Below are 17,650 nucleotides of genomic sequence, written 5' to 3'. Positions count from 1 at the left end.
CACACGCAGTCTCACCAAAAAACACCGCACAAATATCATATCTTATTATAAATATTGTAAATCCGTTATTAGATGTAAGTACTACAAAATAGTATTATTATAACCTAATTTAAGTTCTGTGGATTTTGTGATGTTTTAAATAAATAAATAAATAAATGTCTCTCCATCTCTTATGTATTCGTGATCACCCTTTCTTCCTCACGTGGTACTCACTCGGTTAAGCGCTTCGTCCATCTATTATTTTCCATCGTACAAATATGTCCTGCCCTGCCATTTAAGGAGCCTTATTCTTTTCTGTGCATCTACTATTTTTGTTTCTCTTCTTATGTTTTCATTACTAGTTAACCTTAACCTAATTTCGCTTATTAGATACATTAATTTTGCTCAAAGTACAACTACTGTTAAACTGAAACATGTCTGATTTCACAATGCTATCATTTATATTAAATACTAGCTGACTCGACAGACGTTGTTCAGTATATAATAAATAAAATAATGTTTTTATATGAATTTTTCAATAATATATCATAGCATCAAAAATTATTTCGTAAAATATGCTCCCTGCTGTCGTAATGAAATTGTTTCATAGCAAAACTGTCAAACCGTGCGTCAATAAATTCTCTCATAGAAATTATGTATGGACACATCAAAGGAAAAACAAATTTGATGTTTTTATTTAATTTAGCAGCATTTTCCTATTTATTCTCCTTTAAAACCTTCTCTGGACTTCCACAAATAATTCAAGACCAAAATTAGCCAAATCGGTCCAGCCGTTCTCGAGTTTTAGCGAGACTAACGAACAGCAATTCATTTTTATATATATAAGATATGGATAACCGAGCCTTGCTCGGATTTTTAAGAATGTGCAAACTTGAACAGTAAAAATACTAATAGAACATTTGGATTCGAACCGGGGTCTTCTGCTTTCCCGATCACCCAATGTCCCATCTGAGCTATTATAGTCTTGTATATAGTGCCGAAATTTACCTTTGTATTATGTTATTGTAGGAGTGTCTCATTGAAAAACGGATAAAACTACATTTTTTAAAATTGAAACCTAGCTAGATCGATAGCCTCAGACCTAGCCCCCGAAATCCCCTATATACTAAATTTTATGAAAATCGTTGGAGTCGTTTCCGAGATTCAGATTATATATATAATAATTAGATATAAGATAACATTAAAATTTTATGATATTATAATTTAAGATGTAAGTAAATAAATTAATCATTCATTTAGAACATATTCTTAATATGTTTGTAGAATAGTATTTTTTTTTGTAATAAATCTTCAGTTTTGCGCAACGATTTGCTTACTGCAGGCTAAAATAGATTTCAAGGTGTTAGGGTGAAACAAGACATTCCGCCGCCGACCGACTCAGCATATAACATAGCATTATCGATCGGTGACTAGCGTCGCGCGCATTCTAATAACACACAAAACTTCAATTTAATCTGATTATAAACAACATTTTGCACACAACAACAATACAGTCTAACTATACCATTATTATTGTTAAACGAATTCAATTCTAAATTTGAAATAAATCCCAATCAAAACGTCATGATAACGTTCCATATTTGAAATGTTTTCTTTTATATGTATGCATTTGAAATATGACTATTTGAATGGTTTTCGAAGTGTTACGTACTCGATGTATCTGCGCTCCGTGTGGACTCATAGACTGTAGACAGTTGTAATCCAATCGCGGGCTTTGTACGACGTCTGCGTGAAGTAGCCGACAGAGAACAATATATAGATTTTTATTTTTCACAGGACAACCTGTATTTCTAATTGGTTGTGTATTAATAGTGGTAATTGATTAACGCTTCTAAAGTCTGGAGAAGGATACATAGCGATCCGTTTATGGTATGTTTATACGTTTAATTTGGTTTACGCAAATTGTAAGCTCATTTCAGATGGCAGTCTAAGTGGATTACTTTGTCTATTTATACTTAAGTCTTGGTATTTAGTACTAAAACGATGTTTTATTTACATTAGTGGTTTTCTTTTTTTGAAAATATAGTTTAAATACAGTTTAAATGTAACAATTACGATTGTCCACAATCATTCTACGTTTGTTGGAGTACTGTGGTTATGAAACTCTTTAATCGGATTAAAAAATTGTAAAATAATCTTAGTATCTAATAAGATTATACAAAATGGTACAAGACTTGATAATTTTATTAACGGTATAACAGAAATCCGTTCAAAGGTTTCACAATAACCATATTAGCTCTAATAATATTCTTTGGAGTTATGTAACAGTTAGTAACTTCGCTTAGATTGCTGAACTCTGCATGAAAATCGTAACAAAACTATATATATTAATTCCGTACTTAACTTAAGTTCTGTATCCCCCAGCTGGGGCAGAGGACATCCACAGTGTTTCTCCATTACGATCCTGAGCATCTGTCTCAATTTTACTCCAGATCTTTCCGATGTCTTCGCTTTGACAATGACAGTCCGCCGCCAGGTTTGCTTTGGACGGCCACGTTTGCATTTTCCTTGAGGGTTCTAGTGTAGGGCTTGCCTCGGTATATGGTTGGGATCCCTCCGGAGTGTGTGGCCTATCCAGGTTCATTTGTTTTATTTGTTGGTCGATTCGGACTTCATGACAGCGTTGCCAAAGATGATCGTAGGATATTTTGTCAATTCCGACCCTCAATTACTTTTGAATTATTTTCATTTTTATATAATATATTCTACTTTTATCTGTATTTTTATCATCAATTATTATTAAACATGATAACATACATATTCTAATAAGAGGTTTAGTATGTGAAAACTTTTAGCGGCGTGGAACACTTTTCTTGGGATGGGTATAAAATGTTAAACTAACGCCAGGACACGTGACCTGATCGAAAATTCGTAAGACAGTCGTTGAAATAATGGATGAAAGTAGATTTTTCTGAGAGATAAACTTTAAATGTAAAATTATTGTAATAGTTCTGAAGTGTTAAATTATTTTATGTAATATAAAGTATCAGTTAAACAACCACATAAATGTCAGTGCTTTGATATTATAAATAAAGCAATTTATGCGAAATTATTCCCTAACCATTCCGAACTATTAAAAAATGTACAACGTTAATGTTCAAGTTTTCAGTTCTGCTGTCACTCCCGGAGTGAAACCCGTTATTTATTTTTTTATACTGGAATTTATTCAATATATTATCAATTTAATCGATATAAACAAACATAATATAGTCACTGTAGATTATAACTTAGTTTGCATGTTTAGAATATTGATTAAAGATTTTGGTATGACACTATACTTATAAGTATATTTAAGAGTAAAACATAGCCGTTTGCCTCTCTTTATAAGATTTTTTATAATGAAAATAAGGGACGAGACAAGCAACACGTTCAGCTGATGGTAATTGATACGCCCTGCCCATTACAATGCAGTGCCGCTCAGGATTTTCGAAATACCCCAAAAATTCTGAACGGCACTATAACTGCGCTACCTTGAGACATAAGATGTTAAGTCTCATTTGCCCAGTAATGTCACAAGCCACGGAGCCCTTCAGACCGAAACACAGTAATGCTTACACATTATAGCTTCACGGCAGAAATAGGCACCGTTGTGGTACCCATAATCTGCTCGCCTCATTAAAAATTGCAAATTTTTATTTCATTTTTTACAATTATTTTCCATTTTTATATATATTCCACAAGATGGACAGACGATCTGGTCAAGATCGCCGGATAACGTTGGATGAGGGCAGCGCAGGACCGATTGTCGTGGAAATCTTTGGGGGAGGCCTTTGTCCAGCAGTGGAAGTCTTCCAGCTGATGCTGATGATGACTTAAAACATTAGGACAAACGTCCTTATGTTTTCTTAAAATGAATAAAGTGAATAAAGCGAATCAATCGGAAACTATCGCTCAATACACTCATAATAGCCACACGTGATTGATAATGTCGATAATTCTTTAAGTATTTATACCAATGACAAACCATCGAACTGGAACACAATGTGGCGTGAATTTAATAATATCAACAGAACTCTAAGCTGATATTGAACGGCTTATAAATAACGGAAGTTACTTTTCTGGAATAGATTTTCTATACTTTTTCTGACCACTCTTAAAGTGCCAGCCTTAGATTTTGTCAAATCATAATAAATATATTATGTACAAACATAGAGTTAAGATTATTTACAATCTTATAAGAATATCTGAAACAAAAATGCACAGCAATATTAATTGAATGTTAGTGTTTTATAATTAAGTACACATTAAAGTTATAGGAGGCTCCTTAGTTACAGGATGCCGGCTAAGGCCAAGCAGTAATGTGTAAGCATTACTGTTTCGGTCCGAAGGGCGCCGTAGCTAGTGAAATTACTGGGCAGTTGAGACTTAACATCTCATGTCTCAAGGTGACGAGCGCAGTTGTAATCCCGCTCAGAATGGTTGAAATTTTTCAAGGATCCTGAGCGGCATAACCCGGTCCCTTATTTTCATTAAAAAAACAGTTTAAATTAATTCAAGTGATTATGGATATACTTAGTAGTTTGACTGAAAATTATGATAATATTTAAGTTTTAAGTTATAGCGACCGCGCGCGTTACTGAGGGTTTTTAAATAAACGACGTACTTAGGCTAAACGTCACATTTGACGCTGAGAAAATTGTCAATTGATCATTTCCCCTGCTGACCCGCCAGGCGTTGTTCTGTGCAAATATTATACTCTTAGATAATAAGTCTATATAGAGCATCTTGCTTTTAGACAACCGACGAAAACAGGCCAGGTTTATTAATTTAGCGGGCGTAACAAGATCCGTCTTACACTCGCGATTCGTATGTCACTTTGTATTAGTGTGCGTGTATTGCTCTACTAGAGGTTAACTGGTAACTTCAATTTTTTAAACTAAAAACTTCTTTAGCGGCGTTGAGCACTCTTCTTGGGATGGGTGTAAAATATGAAACTCGCGTCAGGACACGTGGCTTGATCAAAAATTCGTAAGACAGTCGTTGAAATTATGGATGAAAGACTTACACTTCTAATTATAGTTAGGCTATTTCTACGTAATTATCATATTGTCATTGGACCATTGGTTGATTCTTTGTAATTGCGACGCCGAAACACCGCGAGGTCCAGGAATCGAATCTCAGCGTGAAATATTTTTACAGTTTATCAGGGATGAAAGGTGATATTTCTGAGAGATAAACTTTTTAGTGTAAAATAAATTGTAATTTTTGTGTACGATCGCTCAGTAAATGAATATTGTATTTAACCACTTAAATACTAGTACTTTTATACTGATAAATAAAGCAATTCGTGCGATATTATTGCCTAACTATTCCAAAATATTCAAAAATGCACAATGTTAAGTTTCACTTCTGCCGGCACTCCCGAAGTGCAACCTGTATTTTATACATCATATCAACTTTAATACAACCGTTTTGAGAACCTATAATATTTTTGTGGCCAGACGATGTATTTTCCAGTTTTTTTATTTTTGTTTAATGTGATGTGTGGTGGTGTGGAGTTTCCTTACAATCGTGATACCTGGATGATACGACATGGGTACCTTAAAAAAAAGTGCGTTCACCCATGAAGGGTTCCGTAACAGCAAGTAACATAATATAAAACTTATATAGAAAGGAAAATGATATTAAATTATTTTAATGAAAAAGGCAAAAGATCTTTGCTCAAAATCATACAGTGGAAATGAGCGCTCATCATTATACATATCAAAACTACTTACTAGATCTCGTTCAAACTAATTTTCAATGGAAGTTTGTAGGGTAATGTACATTAAATATTAATTTAGTTTTATTATTCTCTTATTTAGGAAGTTACAAGTGGAGCGGACACAGATTTTACCACTTTGGAAGTGTCTCTTGCGCAAACTATTTAGTTTAGAAAAAAATGATATTAGAAAACACAATATCATTTTTGAAGACCTATCCATAGATCCAAACGTATGGTTATGAAAAAAAATATATGAGTTCTCAGTATGGGGAACCCCCAAAATATTTTTTTTCTATTTTTTGTGAAAAAGTCAATGCGGTACATTTATTATGTACTTACCAAGTTTCAACAGTACAGTTCTTATAGTTTTGGGAAAAAGTGGCTGTGACATACGGACGGACAGACAGATATGACGAATCTATAAGGGTTCCGTTTTTAGCCATTTGGCTACGGAACTCTATAAAGCTGATTCCTCTGGTGTTGCAGGAGAATGTGGGCGGCGGTTATTGCTTAACACCTGGTGATCCGTTCGCTCGTTCGTCCTCCTTTTCCATAAAAAAATTATTGTTCGATCTCTTGTAAGACTAATTTAGTGAAAAGTAAAAAGAACAGTTACAGAGTACAAGCGCGATAAGCAATAGAAGCTGTTGTGAAGGATAATATTAAAGCTGGGGACCAAGCCAACAGCCTTGAGGAATCGAGCGGTGCTACGTTACCTCTCCCGTACAAGATCGCCATAGTTTTAATTAAGAATTAGAAGCATGTTTAATTTATTACAAACGTAATACAATTTTCTTTGCAAAAATAACAAAGCTATGTCGATTTTAATAGTATTTCTTGGCGAACAATAAATTAATTTTCGTACAATTTTAATCTAGATTGAATAATTAGCATAGCTCCAACTGTAAAAGTTAGTGGTATATCGGTGATTTTTTCGCAGTGTCAATAAAAAATTTGAATGTAATTAAAAATGAATTTTCTTCTCATATTGTTACATTATTTTTTGTAAAAATATATCCTTTTTATAAACCGTCGAGAAATGGTTTCAACTATGGGCTATTTTGGCAATTTCTTGGGATTGCAGCCTTTATGGCGCCAGAAATAAAATATGTTAGTCTAGAAATATCTGTGAGCTATATACTCTTGTTAAATCGATAGTAGCGCCAATCTGAGACATTTTGGCGTCGGGTAACTCAGCTGCGTAGAATAGTGTTTACATAAGCAATTACTTTGTTATGGATTCAATTTGTTAAGTTAATGTATTTCGAGACAGTTCTCTCCCTTATCTATTTAAATAAAAATAATAAGCATTTGTGTGCAAATCATAGAAAAACTACTGGATATATTATAATAAAATCTTCTTAGTTTTATTCCTTTGAGTGTCTAAGGAATGCCCTTATCAAAAATATATTGCGGTTCATTCATTTAAAGCTTTAAGAAACAACGATTTTTGCAGTACTTGCTCAGTCATATGTGTATGCGGACGAAGTCACGGGTGTTAGCTAGTAAAATCATAATAATAGAATTAGCATTAAGCATAGAGGTCCTATATTTTTTTGAACTAGATATATATTTACGATAAGGAAAGACATTAAAAACATATTTGCAACAACTCTTGGTAAACTTCATGACAGCTACATCAGATCGTAAAGGGACTTTGACTTATTCACTATAATTCATTATAAATAAATAAGCAAATATTTAGACTATAAATAGGCTTATAAGTCCTCTATTCCTGTTTTTGATTTTCTATGGCTACCAGGTTGCTACCATTTTGCCCCACTTATCTGGTCCTTTTGACTTTTACTGAAACATTCGCCACTCCTGTGAGGCGATCTTTATCTCTTTTCCTGACCTTTCCCTTAACACCGTTAATGTTTTTCACATTGAGTATGCCATGACTGGTAACTTCTCTGAAGGACCAATACCGCTTCCATACGCTTGCTTCACGACGGTCAACTTCTTTTTCATTATTGCATTATTTGGTAATAAATAGCTTTTATTTTCTAATTTCAGAAAATGTAAATAAGGATTATTCAAGACACAACGAAGTGAAGTCATAAATTGCAGTCTACAGCTACGGACTGATGCTACATGAAATGACCGAGCCGAGTTGAATCAAGCGCTATGATCGCTTCTAGCGACCTCACGCCAACATGGCCGACGAAGAAGAAAATCTACCAATACCTCCCACATTCCTCGAGAAACTTCTCTTCTACACAACAGCGACCTTTGTCCTTCTCGCTATCTTCAGCCTCTTCGCCTTTTTATTCTTAGTACCCTTTGTAATAGAACCTGCTTTTACAACCATATTTATGCAATTCGATCCAGTGGCTGCGTTATGCGTCACTGTAGAAGTAAAACACTTGGTAGGGGCAAGTAATTGTTCCTGGGCGTCTTGCAGAGAGGGTTGTACCAAAGATCTATTTGAATGCACCCAAATTCGTGTCAACTACAAGCTTGGGTACGCTCAAAATATATCAGCCACAGAATACGAGGCGCTCATAAGGGCAGAGAGATCTCTAAGAAAAGATTACGATTACGAAAATTACGAATCGCCTTTAGATAAACTTGATCCAGAAATGGAAGAAGAACTACCAGAAGTAATACCAACTGGTTTGCAGGGAAACGATTCTGAATGGTACTTTACTGGTGCTAGATTATTTCCGAATGTGAAAGGATGTGGTTACCCACCAGTTTTGAATTGTACAATATTTTATGGGAAGTACAAGCCCATAGGCACGAATTACAGTTGTTACTATAGTCGTGTAGATCCTGGTTTAGTGATCACGGATTTAGATATGTGGCAGAATACGCTCAATTTAGTTTATGCCATGGCTATACCGATTCCATCCTTTATTATTTCCGTGATATACCTTACATTTGCATATTTTATGATATACAATACTGAGGAAGAATCTGAACAAGCGCCTTTACAAAGCGATGCTGAAGGTATGGCTACAGGTGATGAAGGTAAACCTACCACACCTGGGTCAGACACATTTCGAGAAGATTTGGCTTGCTTTGGTCATCAGCTCAAGCTACAACTGGCTAATGAGAAGTCTAAAGAAGGTTTTGAATCTAACAGCCCACCGATCTCCAACTCAGCATCATTGTCTGGGTGAGAATCTTAATTTTACTATTTTAATGATTTTAGTGAATTTCTATGTCATGTATTTTGTTTCGTAGAATTTAGTATTAATGGAAATTAAGAGTTGAACAACAATCGTAAATTACTAATATTTAATAAACGGAGTTGTAGATATACTGCATGGATTTAAGTACCAAGTTTGACTATCCAGTAGTAATAACTAAATACTTTAAACTGATTAAGTTTTGTTACTTGATTTGGCAGGACTAAATCATCTTTCGTGAACGCCTAAAGAACCAGAGTCACAAAGGTATGGTGACTATCTAAAAACCTAACACGCTTTGTTACGCATTACATATTATTTTTAAAATTATCTGCCTTGTGAATCTTAACGAATTTACGATTAAGCCTAAGATTACGTATAAATATAATTTTTTATACTTACACCTTTATATATGCCAATTTTATCCCACTTGCATTTAATATTTATATCTCATGTTTTGCTTACAATTAAAGTAGTGAATTAACAAAATTGCTTGAACAAGAATTTGCTTAAATTTTGATGTTCTGCTAACAATGTTTTATTTTACTTTGTTTCATAATATGCAAGCTATATTTTTTGATGACTGCACATGATGTACGTTTTATCACTGAGAAATTATTGATTTAACACATTAATGATGAATGCCTGAGTTTCAAAAACCACAGTTGAATGATTGATTATATTCTGATTGGCCTCACTTAGTAAAAGTAGTTACTTTATGTATAATAAGTTAGAATTGTTTTGTTATTTGTTTATTTTCATGTTTGTTTCCATGGAAAATAATTGTTATGATATCAAAGGCCTTTCTAATATTTAAAAATTCTTCGCCAATATTTCTGTTGAACAAGGAAGACTAAAATCATTGCGATAAGAACAATTGCAGCTGCAGAGTAAAAATCATGAATAGATACTCAAAAACAGCGTTTCACTCTTGACTATTTCCCCATCCAACACTTAACAAAACTAAACAATATAATGAATACTCAATAGAATGGAAATATCTGTGTTGAACTGTTAAAATTTTACCAATTATTGTTGTCTGTGTAGTAGGCTGATTTTTGCATTGCTTATGTGATTAAGAAGTTGCAAGCACTGTTTGAAATAATATAGCACTTACAAGAGCAAAAATATCAAAACAGAGAGATGATATTGATCTATAACGTACATTCTACGGAAAAAGGAGATAACATAGTAGTTTCTTTAATTACCGCGAGTGTTACACATTTAAGGCTGCTATCCCAAGAAATGGCCAAAATAACGCATAGTTGAAACTATTTCTCGACGGTTTATATAAAGCTTATATTTTTACAAAAAAATTGTTATATATCGACAGAATATGAGAAGAAAATTAATTTTTTCACTATTTTTTTTTATAGACAGTGCGAAAGAAAATCACCAAAACACTCCTAACTTTTACTGTTGGAGCCATGCTAATTATACAATCTAGATAAAAATTGTACGAAAATTAATTAATTGTTCGCCAATACTATTTAACATGACATAGTTTTGTTAGTTTTGTTAAGAAAATTATATTGTGTTTATAATAAATTAATAATGCTTCTAATTTTGAATTAAAACTATGGCGATCATGTACGAGAGAGGTAACTTAGCACCGCTCGATTCCTCAAGGCCTTACTAATCGGATTAACTAATCAATATATTATTATTCCTGACATTAATAAGTATAATAAATGTTTCAAATTTGATTTTCAGATGACATAGCTCCTGAAGGTTTGGGTATAAGGTGTACCATGAGTTGTAATGGACAAATGAAGACAATTTTGCAGTGTGTGATGCTTTGCTTCTGCTTAAGAGATAATTACTCATACAATGTGTTGTGAATTAGGAAGATTTTCTTTTACATTAGTATAAAACTATTGCATACAAACGTTAGGTAAGTTTACATATTTTTTCGCGTTGTAGTCTTAAGTAGTATAAGTTAATTTAATATTTAATAAGTGAACATTATTGCGAAAGAAAGCATTATGTAATATTATTAATAATTGCGATTTTGTACGCTGATGGCTATGTAATGTTGAGATCGAGAAAATATTGCTGGATCGTTAGAAGTTTCTGGAAAATGAAACAGCAAAAATTTTGATAAAATATATTATTTGGAACAGTAACAATATTAATTACAAACGAAGTCCAATTTTGCTTTGATAATTCAACAGATATCTTTACTTTATTATTATTTTATTAAGTCCTGAAACTCAAATTTTAAACGTTTGGAAAAGAATATCAAAGTTCTCTGCAATTTTTTTAACTGATTTCGGCGCCATCACGTTAAACTGCAAACATTATTAAAGATCATCAAATCGAGCCGACTTGACTCAAGCTGAAATTTGGAAGTTTTTAGCAGCAAAGTATTTTTAATCAACATTAGATATGAAGCTTACTTATTTATTACTTTCTTGCAATTTCAAAATTTGGATGTTATTTGAAGTTATCAACGAGTAGTATCCCAATTTACCAGTTTTTGAATTTAATCATCACAGACACTCACAACTCTTCTCATTATAATGTTAGTTAAGATTTGTTTTAACATTATGTTTGTAACATTATTAGTATGATATTTCTATTCTGCAGCTTATTGGTATTTTAGTATCAAATTACTTTTACTGTCACTTAGTATATTTTTCATATTATTAAAACAATTATCATTACCAAATTTTGTATCTATGGATGGAAATTCATTGATTTTTAATATTTTCTTAGGGTCTTTGCCTAAGCCTTATTAAATAGTATATTTTCATTTCAATGCATGAAAATATACTATTTTATTTTCAATATTTTTTGTAAATGATTAAAAACACTTGTATGTAAATTATTAAGTTTACACAACAATACTCACCAAACGTATGTAAAATAATATAAAATATAAGTTAAATCTTATCTACTTGTTTGCTAATAACTTTACGTGTAGGTATTTAGTTTAAGTTTAAGTTATAATTACAAGATGAGCGGTGCTTATGCTCAATTTAATTCCTTTTTAATAACCTTATACTGCACGACGTATAATTTATTATTTTCTCTTAAACTTCTTCACCTTAAAGTCTATCCTAAGGAATATCTGGATTTAGAATAGATTTAAAATATACTAGCGTATGGATTATAATAATAAATAAATAAACTTCGTATATTTCAATGATTGCATATTATTAGTGATAAACAATATAGAAATAAACAAAAATGATTAAAAACCAAATTTTACATTTATCGCACAATTAAAACAATTTTGAAAAGTATGTGTGTGTATGTGAGTTTGGACCTTTATGCCCAATTAATGGTCAAAGCTCAAACGCACATGTACACACACAATCACTCAGTCACTAACACACACATACACACATAGATGACCTGATGTCAATGTGTGCGTTAGCTATTTTAATATTCAAAATTTGTTAAGAAGCTAATCCCAAGCTTGGCTTACTGTTGACGTCTTGTCAATCAAAACCGGTTACACTTACAATAGTTGTTTTTCCCTTTCGCAAGGTTTGGTTGTCTATTCGTATTAGTATATTGTAAATCTATGATCTAACCTTTATTGATTATTTTCTTTAGTCTTTGAAGAATCACAATTATTATAGGGCATACAATTGGATATTATAATCAATAATGGATATCCCAGTAGTATTTAATGAATATTCCGTCCCGTGAGTGAAGTGTTTAAAAATTTATCTATGCCTTGACGAGTCATCAAACGATTTTGTCACATTTTCTTAAGAAAATTAATTTTCAGATGAATCTGAGATTTTATTCGAGTATGTAAAGTTTAAAAATAAAAAATAATTACAATTGTATAGTTTTCAGACTGCGCCCTATGCTTGTAGTATAAGGTTATATCATTTGCCAAATTTTATAGTCCTATGTCAACAGTAACCCGGTAGTAATTTTGAGTTCCTTGAGAGTATCGAAAAATAGCTGTCGTTTTCTGCACCACAAACGGCCGTATCTTTTTTACGTTAAGTAAAAAGTTTGATTTTTTCACACTATCGATTGAATTTCAATTCGATACATCAATGCGTTCCCGAGGTAAAGGGTCTTAACAGACAGATGAACTGACGGTGTGATTAAAAAGTGATCCTAAAAGCTATCCGTTTTTTCTTTTTGCGGTATTGAACCCTGAAAAACATGGCAAAGATGATAAAAGCTCTCTTAAGGATACTTCGACTTTTAAAAATTCTTAGATCATTTAGATTTCGGCTAACACTATATTTGGCCTTCATTTATTTCAGGATATTTCCATTATAAGATATACTGATAAACATCCAACAATATTGAACTAAATCATGTACAATTTTGTTCTAATTTTCAGTGCTTGAAAATTTAATATTTTTTTTAGAGTAGACAGGCAAGACGTTCGCTGGGTAGTACCCTGTCCATTACAAAATACTCTCGATTTTTGATTGAACCCAAAAGTATGAGCTGTATCGCAATTCCGTTCAACACTTTAAACCATGTTAAATCTGAAATAATATAGAAATACAGGGCTGTTTCGTGACAGAAAATATGCCGTTGTGAAACCTACTTATCTGGCATTCTGTGCACCTCCCACTGTTATAATCAATGACGTTTTCTACATATGAAGCCATATAATTCACACACTGATAGCGGACCGGCAAAAGTGTGCTTAAAGACATTGAAAGCACACTTTTCTCCTTAGTCGTGTATCAACTGTCACTGTCCGAATCAAACCTGAACTAAATAAATGTTTTACATTGCTGCTTATTCAGGAATGAGATTTAAAACAGCTGGAGTAAATGCAGCAATGTATAGATATAGCAGTCGAGGCTTCTTATGGTGTAATGACATGTTGTCTATATGTAAAGAACGTCATTGGATATAAGCAAATTTTTTCAGATATTTAATAAAAAATCTAATTGTAAGTTTTTCATCGTAAACGTATTTACTGTACAGCTTTTTGAAAATTAATTTTACCAAATAATACATTGATTAGGGGCCATCCCTAAGATACGTTGCACAAATTTTACGCATTTTTAACATCTTTTTGTGACCCTCCCCGCTGCTGCGATGTCATTTTTTTTTAAATTTTGTTATTATTAGATTTAAAATAAGTATAGCTATTTTTTTAATTGTTTTATAGATCGGACAGCGATTCGGCGCTCACTAACTACTTAAACCTACAGAAGCCTTATAAATAAAGATCGGGTTATGAATATTTCTTTAAATTTTGCATTACATATTTATATTACGTTATGTGAAATATTATTGATGACGACGACCCTATAGCCCAGTGGTTAGTGACCCTGCCTAATGAGCCCGGTCCCGGGTTCGAATCCCGGTAGCTGCAATCATTTATATGATGAATATATGTTTGTTTCCGCGTCATGCATGTTTATTTGTATTTATGTATGTTTAAGTAAGTATATTGTATTTAATATATCATTGTCTTGTACCCATAGTACAGGCTATGCCTAATGTGTCAATATAATACTTATTTTAAATTTATTTTTGATTTAAGCATGCGACATCGAAAGCTTTTCAACCGCCTCCCCCCTCCCTTGTCCCCTCCCCAAAGTGTGATGTAATTTATAGATGGCCCCTTAATCATATTCAAATAATTGAAACAATGTTATTTATAAATATTACTTACTATACGTATTTTGCTAATGTCAATGTGGTTGTATTTAAAACATATAAGGCTTGTGAATATTGCGAAATCTAGGCTTAATATTTATAACAATAACAAAATGTAGCATGCGATGTAAGCTATAAGTAAATTATAAATAAAGTTTAACTAAAAAATATATTTAATGTTTATTGAAATTAATAATTTACTTCGTGTCGTAAATAAATAATTATTGCAAATATTTATTATATTATTAAAATGTTTATTTCGTACCAGAATAAGTAAGATAAAAAATTTCGAGAACCTATATTTTATTAGTATTAAAAAAGTTGACACTAATTGAATAAAAATTATAATATGAAAAAAATATGATTAGATAGATATTATATAGTACCCGGATACATTATCTCTAGACCTGACGTCGATGACGTCACATCGTCGCTGTGGTACCGTGTGCAAAACAAGCATTACTAAATAATATCCTAATATTATTATTAGTAAATAAACTACGATTTATTTTTTCATTTGTATTATTGAATGATGCAAATTATTAAATTATTGTGTTGCGATGTGGATTATTATTATTATAATGATGAAAAATCAATGAAAACTCAAGGTTAAGTAAAGAGTATAATATACCTGAGAGCCTACATCACTATTAACAATCAGAGTCAAACAATGCAGAAACAAACTTCAAAAACAAAGCAGTTATAGCACGATCAACGACATGTACCTAACGGTAATGAAGATGCAAACCGTACTGATGCATCATCACGAGCGCGAGGGGGTGAAAGGGAAACGGGGGGGCTTCACGTTCCAGCGAGGTCTGGAGATAATGTGGCCTTGTAGTAGGTTAGTAGGTAATTGAATAAGAACGCTTAGACTGTCGGTGTTATTAATTGGTATATAAATTATTAGCTAGATGATGGCAAACGTCATACACGCACGCACACTTAGGATAAAATTAAATACTAGATTATTTCATTAAAACCCCTCTCTAACATTCCTATAAAGTGTAACTGTTTTATCATTTAAATATAAAACAGCAAAATTTCAAGTTCAAACATTTAATTATCTAAGATCATCGCAATAACATAATAAAAGAAATCCAATTACGTGAACCAGCTCCAAAATAATAAAACCACTATGATAATTTTTCGCAATCTGCAAAAAGCATATATTTTTGGCATATATATTCTCACAAAAGCAACATCAACGTGGTTACTTTTCGTTGGCTACATAACATAATGACTAAAGAGAAATGTTACGGGCAATGTTTATAATCCGGTATTATGTACAATGCCTAGGCAATTTATAGAATACCCATAAGTTTCGGGCAATGTATGAAAAATTATTCAATTTATGCTTTGCCTGGGTATTGTGTAATAAGTAGCCTTTAATATTGTTTAACGAACATCTTTTTAAATGATATCATTTCTGTCTCCGACCCAAAAAATTAAACAGTTATATCATGATGATCTGTAATGACCTACTATGACTACGCAAAAAGTGTTTGAGGTGTTGAAACAGTTAGTTTTGACCACAATCTTAGAGAAACGAGCAATAAATATAATAAACTTGGAAACTTTAATTAAAAGAAATTAATGATGGGCTAAATTTGATTTAGATGTGACAGAAGGTTCGGAATGGAGGATTCATTAACTAACCCATCTGTAACTGCTTATATAAATTAACACAAATAATTAAAAATACGATCAAATATTGTTTAAATGCAAAATTGTGAAAATTTATGTAGTAGTAATTGAGTGGAACAAAATATTAATGGCTTTACCTTCAATCCATTTCATTTACACACAAAAACGTCCGACCTCGTCAAGCGATTACCAGCCAGTATTTTTCACAACACCGGGAGACTGTTTGCGCTACATAAGAATACTATTAAATGGACCATAAAAATAAACAAATTTCACACATTGTTTGGACAGCGTAAGTGTACTGTGGATTGCCAAGGTATATCGAATGTTTGAAATATACACATTGCCCGTAACATTATATGCGTTAAAACTATTATGATAACTTGTGTGCATTTTGAGATATATGTTACATCTAAAATAAGAACTACTTAGTTTAATATACTTACCTAATTATTATAAGTTGTGCTATTTCAATATTCATGTCGTAAATTGTATGAATTTTAACTTAAGCGAAATCCCCGCCGTTGCGTCCGTATACATTTTTTGTATAAATTTACTGAAATTTTTAGCAATTTCCTGCTTGTAACGCTTTATCTTCCGGCCCTCAAAACTACCTCTACGTCCATACTTATTCTTTAAAAAAAAACAATAATAATGACCCTCCAAATACTGTAAAAACAAATCTGTCAGTTGTGAGATATTTAAGTTTTCTTTTATGTGTCACCGATTCTATTGCGTATAAAAAAATGCGAGCGTAAATAGTACACATGTCACAAGTGAAAACTTCATTGTGCATGAACCTCTTAACTGCATATGAAGTCCTGGTACATGTTGCTAGGATGACACAATATGGTTTCAACCGCTAAGAAAGACTACACTTTACTATTACCGGTACCATATTTATGTTCTCCTGGTGTCTATGTAGTAATATGTCGTGCTCATGACGTCAGAATATATTATGGTATACTCGCGTATATAATATTCTCTTCTTAAACTATGATCGCCTGGTACCAAAACACTGAATAATGCTTCTCATTTTCTCCCACGTTAAATCTTATGAATTTACGTGTATACTCTTTTAACTGTCGCCCTTTTCGTTTCGTCGACTTTCAAATCACAGCGATGCTTACGAAGTTTTGACTTCAATCAAATTCTGTCCTGACTATATTAACAATAATTTTTGATGTGCTTACCGAGTTACAACAAATCTTTGTAGAGTAAATGTATAAATCAAAAGTCACTGCCAGTTTTCGGTCCGTACGCTTTCAACATGCCCGAAGTATTTTAAAGATTAGCTTACAAATACATAATGTAATAACATATTTTTACTAAAGTAATCATTGCTGTTAAATTTATGAGTTTTTCTATTAGATTTAGCATCATTTCGATCAAAATTCAACAACAAAATTATATATTTTAAATTGATACGACAGTTGAAAGTTGTTTGAATTTGGAATTTAACAATTTTTAAGTGATGTGAAAAAGGAGACTGTTCAGCGTAATTTATGCTGCAGTGGGTGCTATGAGCACTGGCTTTCAGCGGAGCTCATTGCGAGACAGCTCG

The 17,650-nt window shown here is 32.4% G+C and overlaps 1 protein-coding gene across 2 annotated transcripts; it reads left to right on the top strand.

Annotated features, from left to right (window-relative positions):
- Positions 1–1,604: 1,604 nt before the first annotated feature.
- Positions 1,605–16,485, top strand: LOC126977265 (protein tipE). Of its 2 annotated transcripts, XM_050826016.1 has the most exons (4): positions 1,605–1,869; positions 7,721–8,825; positions 9,060–9,105; positions 10,552–16,485. In XM_050826016.1, exons 2-3 carry the CDS (start codon positions 7,861–7,863, stop codon positions 9,085–9,087), a joined length of 993 nt encoding a protein of 330 aa, XP_050681973.1. In that variant the 5' UTR covers positions 1,605–1,869; positions 7,721–7,860; the 3' UTR covers positions 9,088–9,105; positions 10,552–16,485. The 2 variants fall into 2 exon arrangements, with proteins under 2 accessions (XP_050681973.1, XP_050681982.1); XM_050826025.1 differs by lacking the exon at positions 9,060–9,105.
- The last annotated feature ends 1,165 nt before the right edge of the window (positions 16,486–17,650 follow it).

The sequence above is a fragment of the Leptidea sinapis genome, chromosome 2 (assembly GCF_905404315.1).
Source record: "Leptidea sinapis chromosome 2, ilLepSina1.1, whole genome shotgun sequence".
Taxonomy (NCBI): Eukaryota; Metazoa; Arthropoda; class Insecta; order Lepidoptera; family Pieridae; genus Leptidea; species Leptidea sinapis.
Note: the sequence above shows the minus strand (reverse complement) of the source record. Positions and strands in the feature narration are given on the sequence as shown.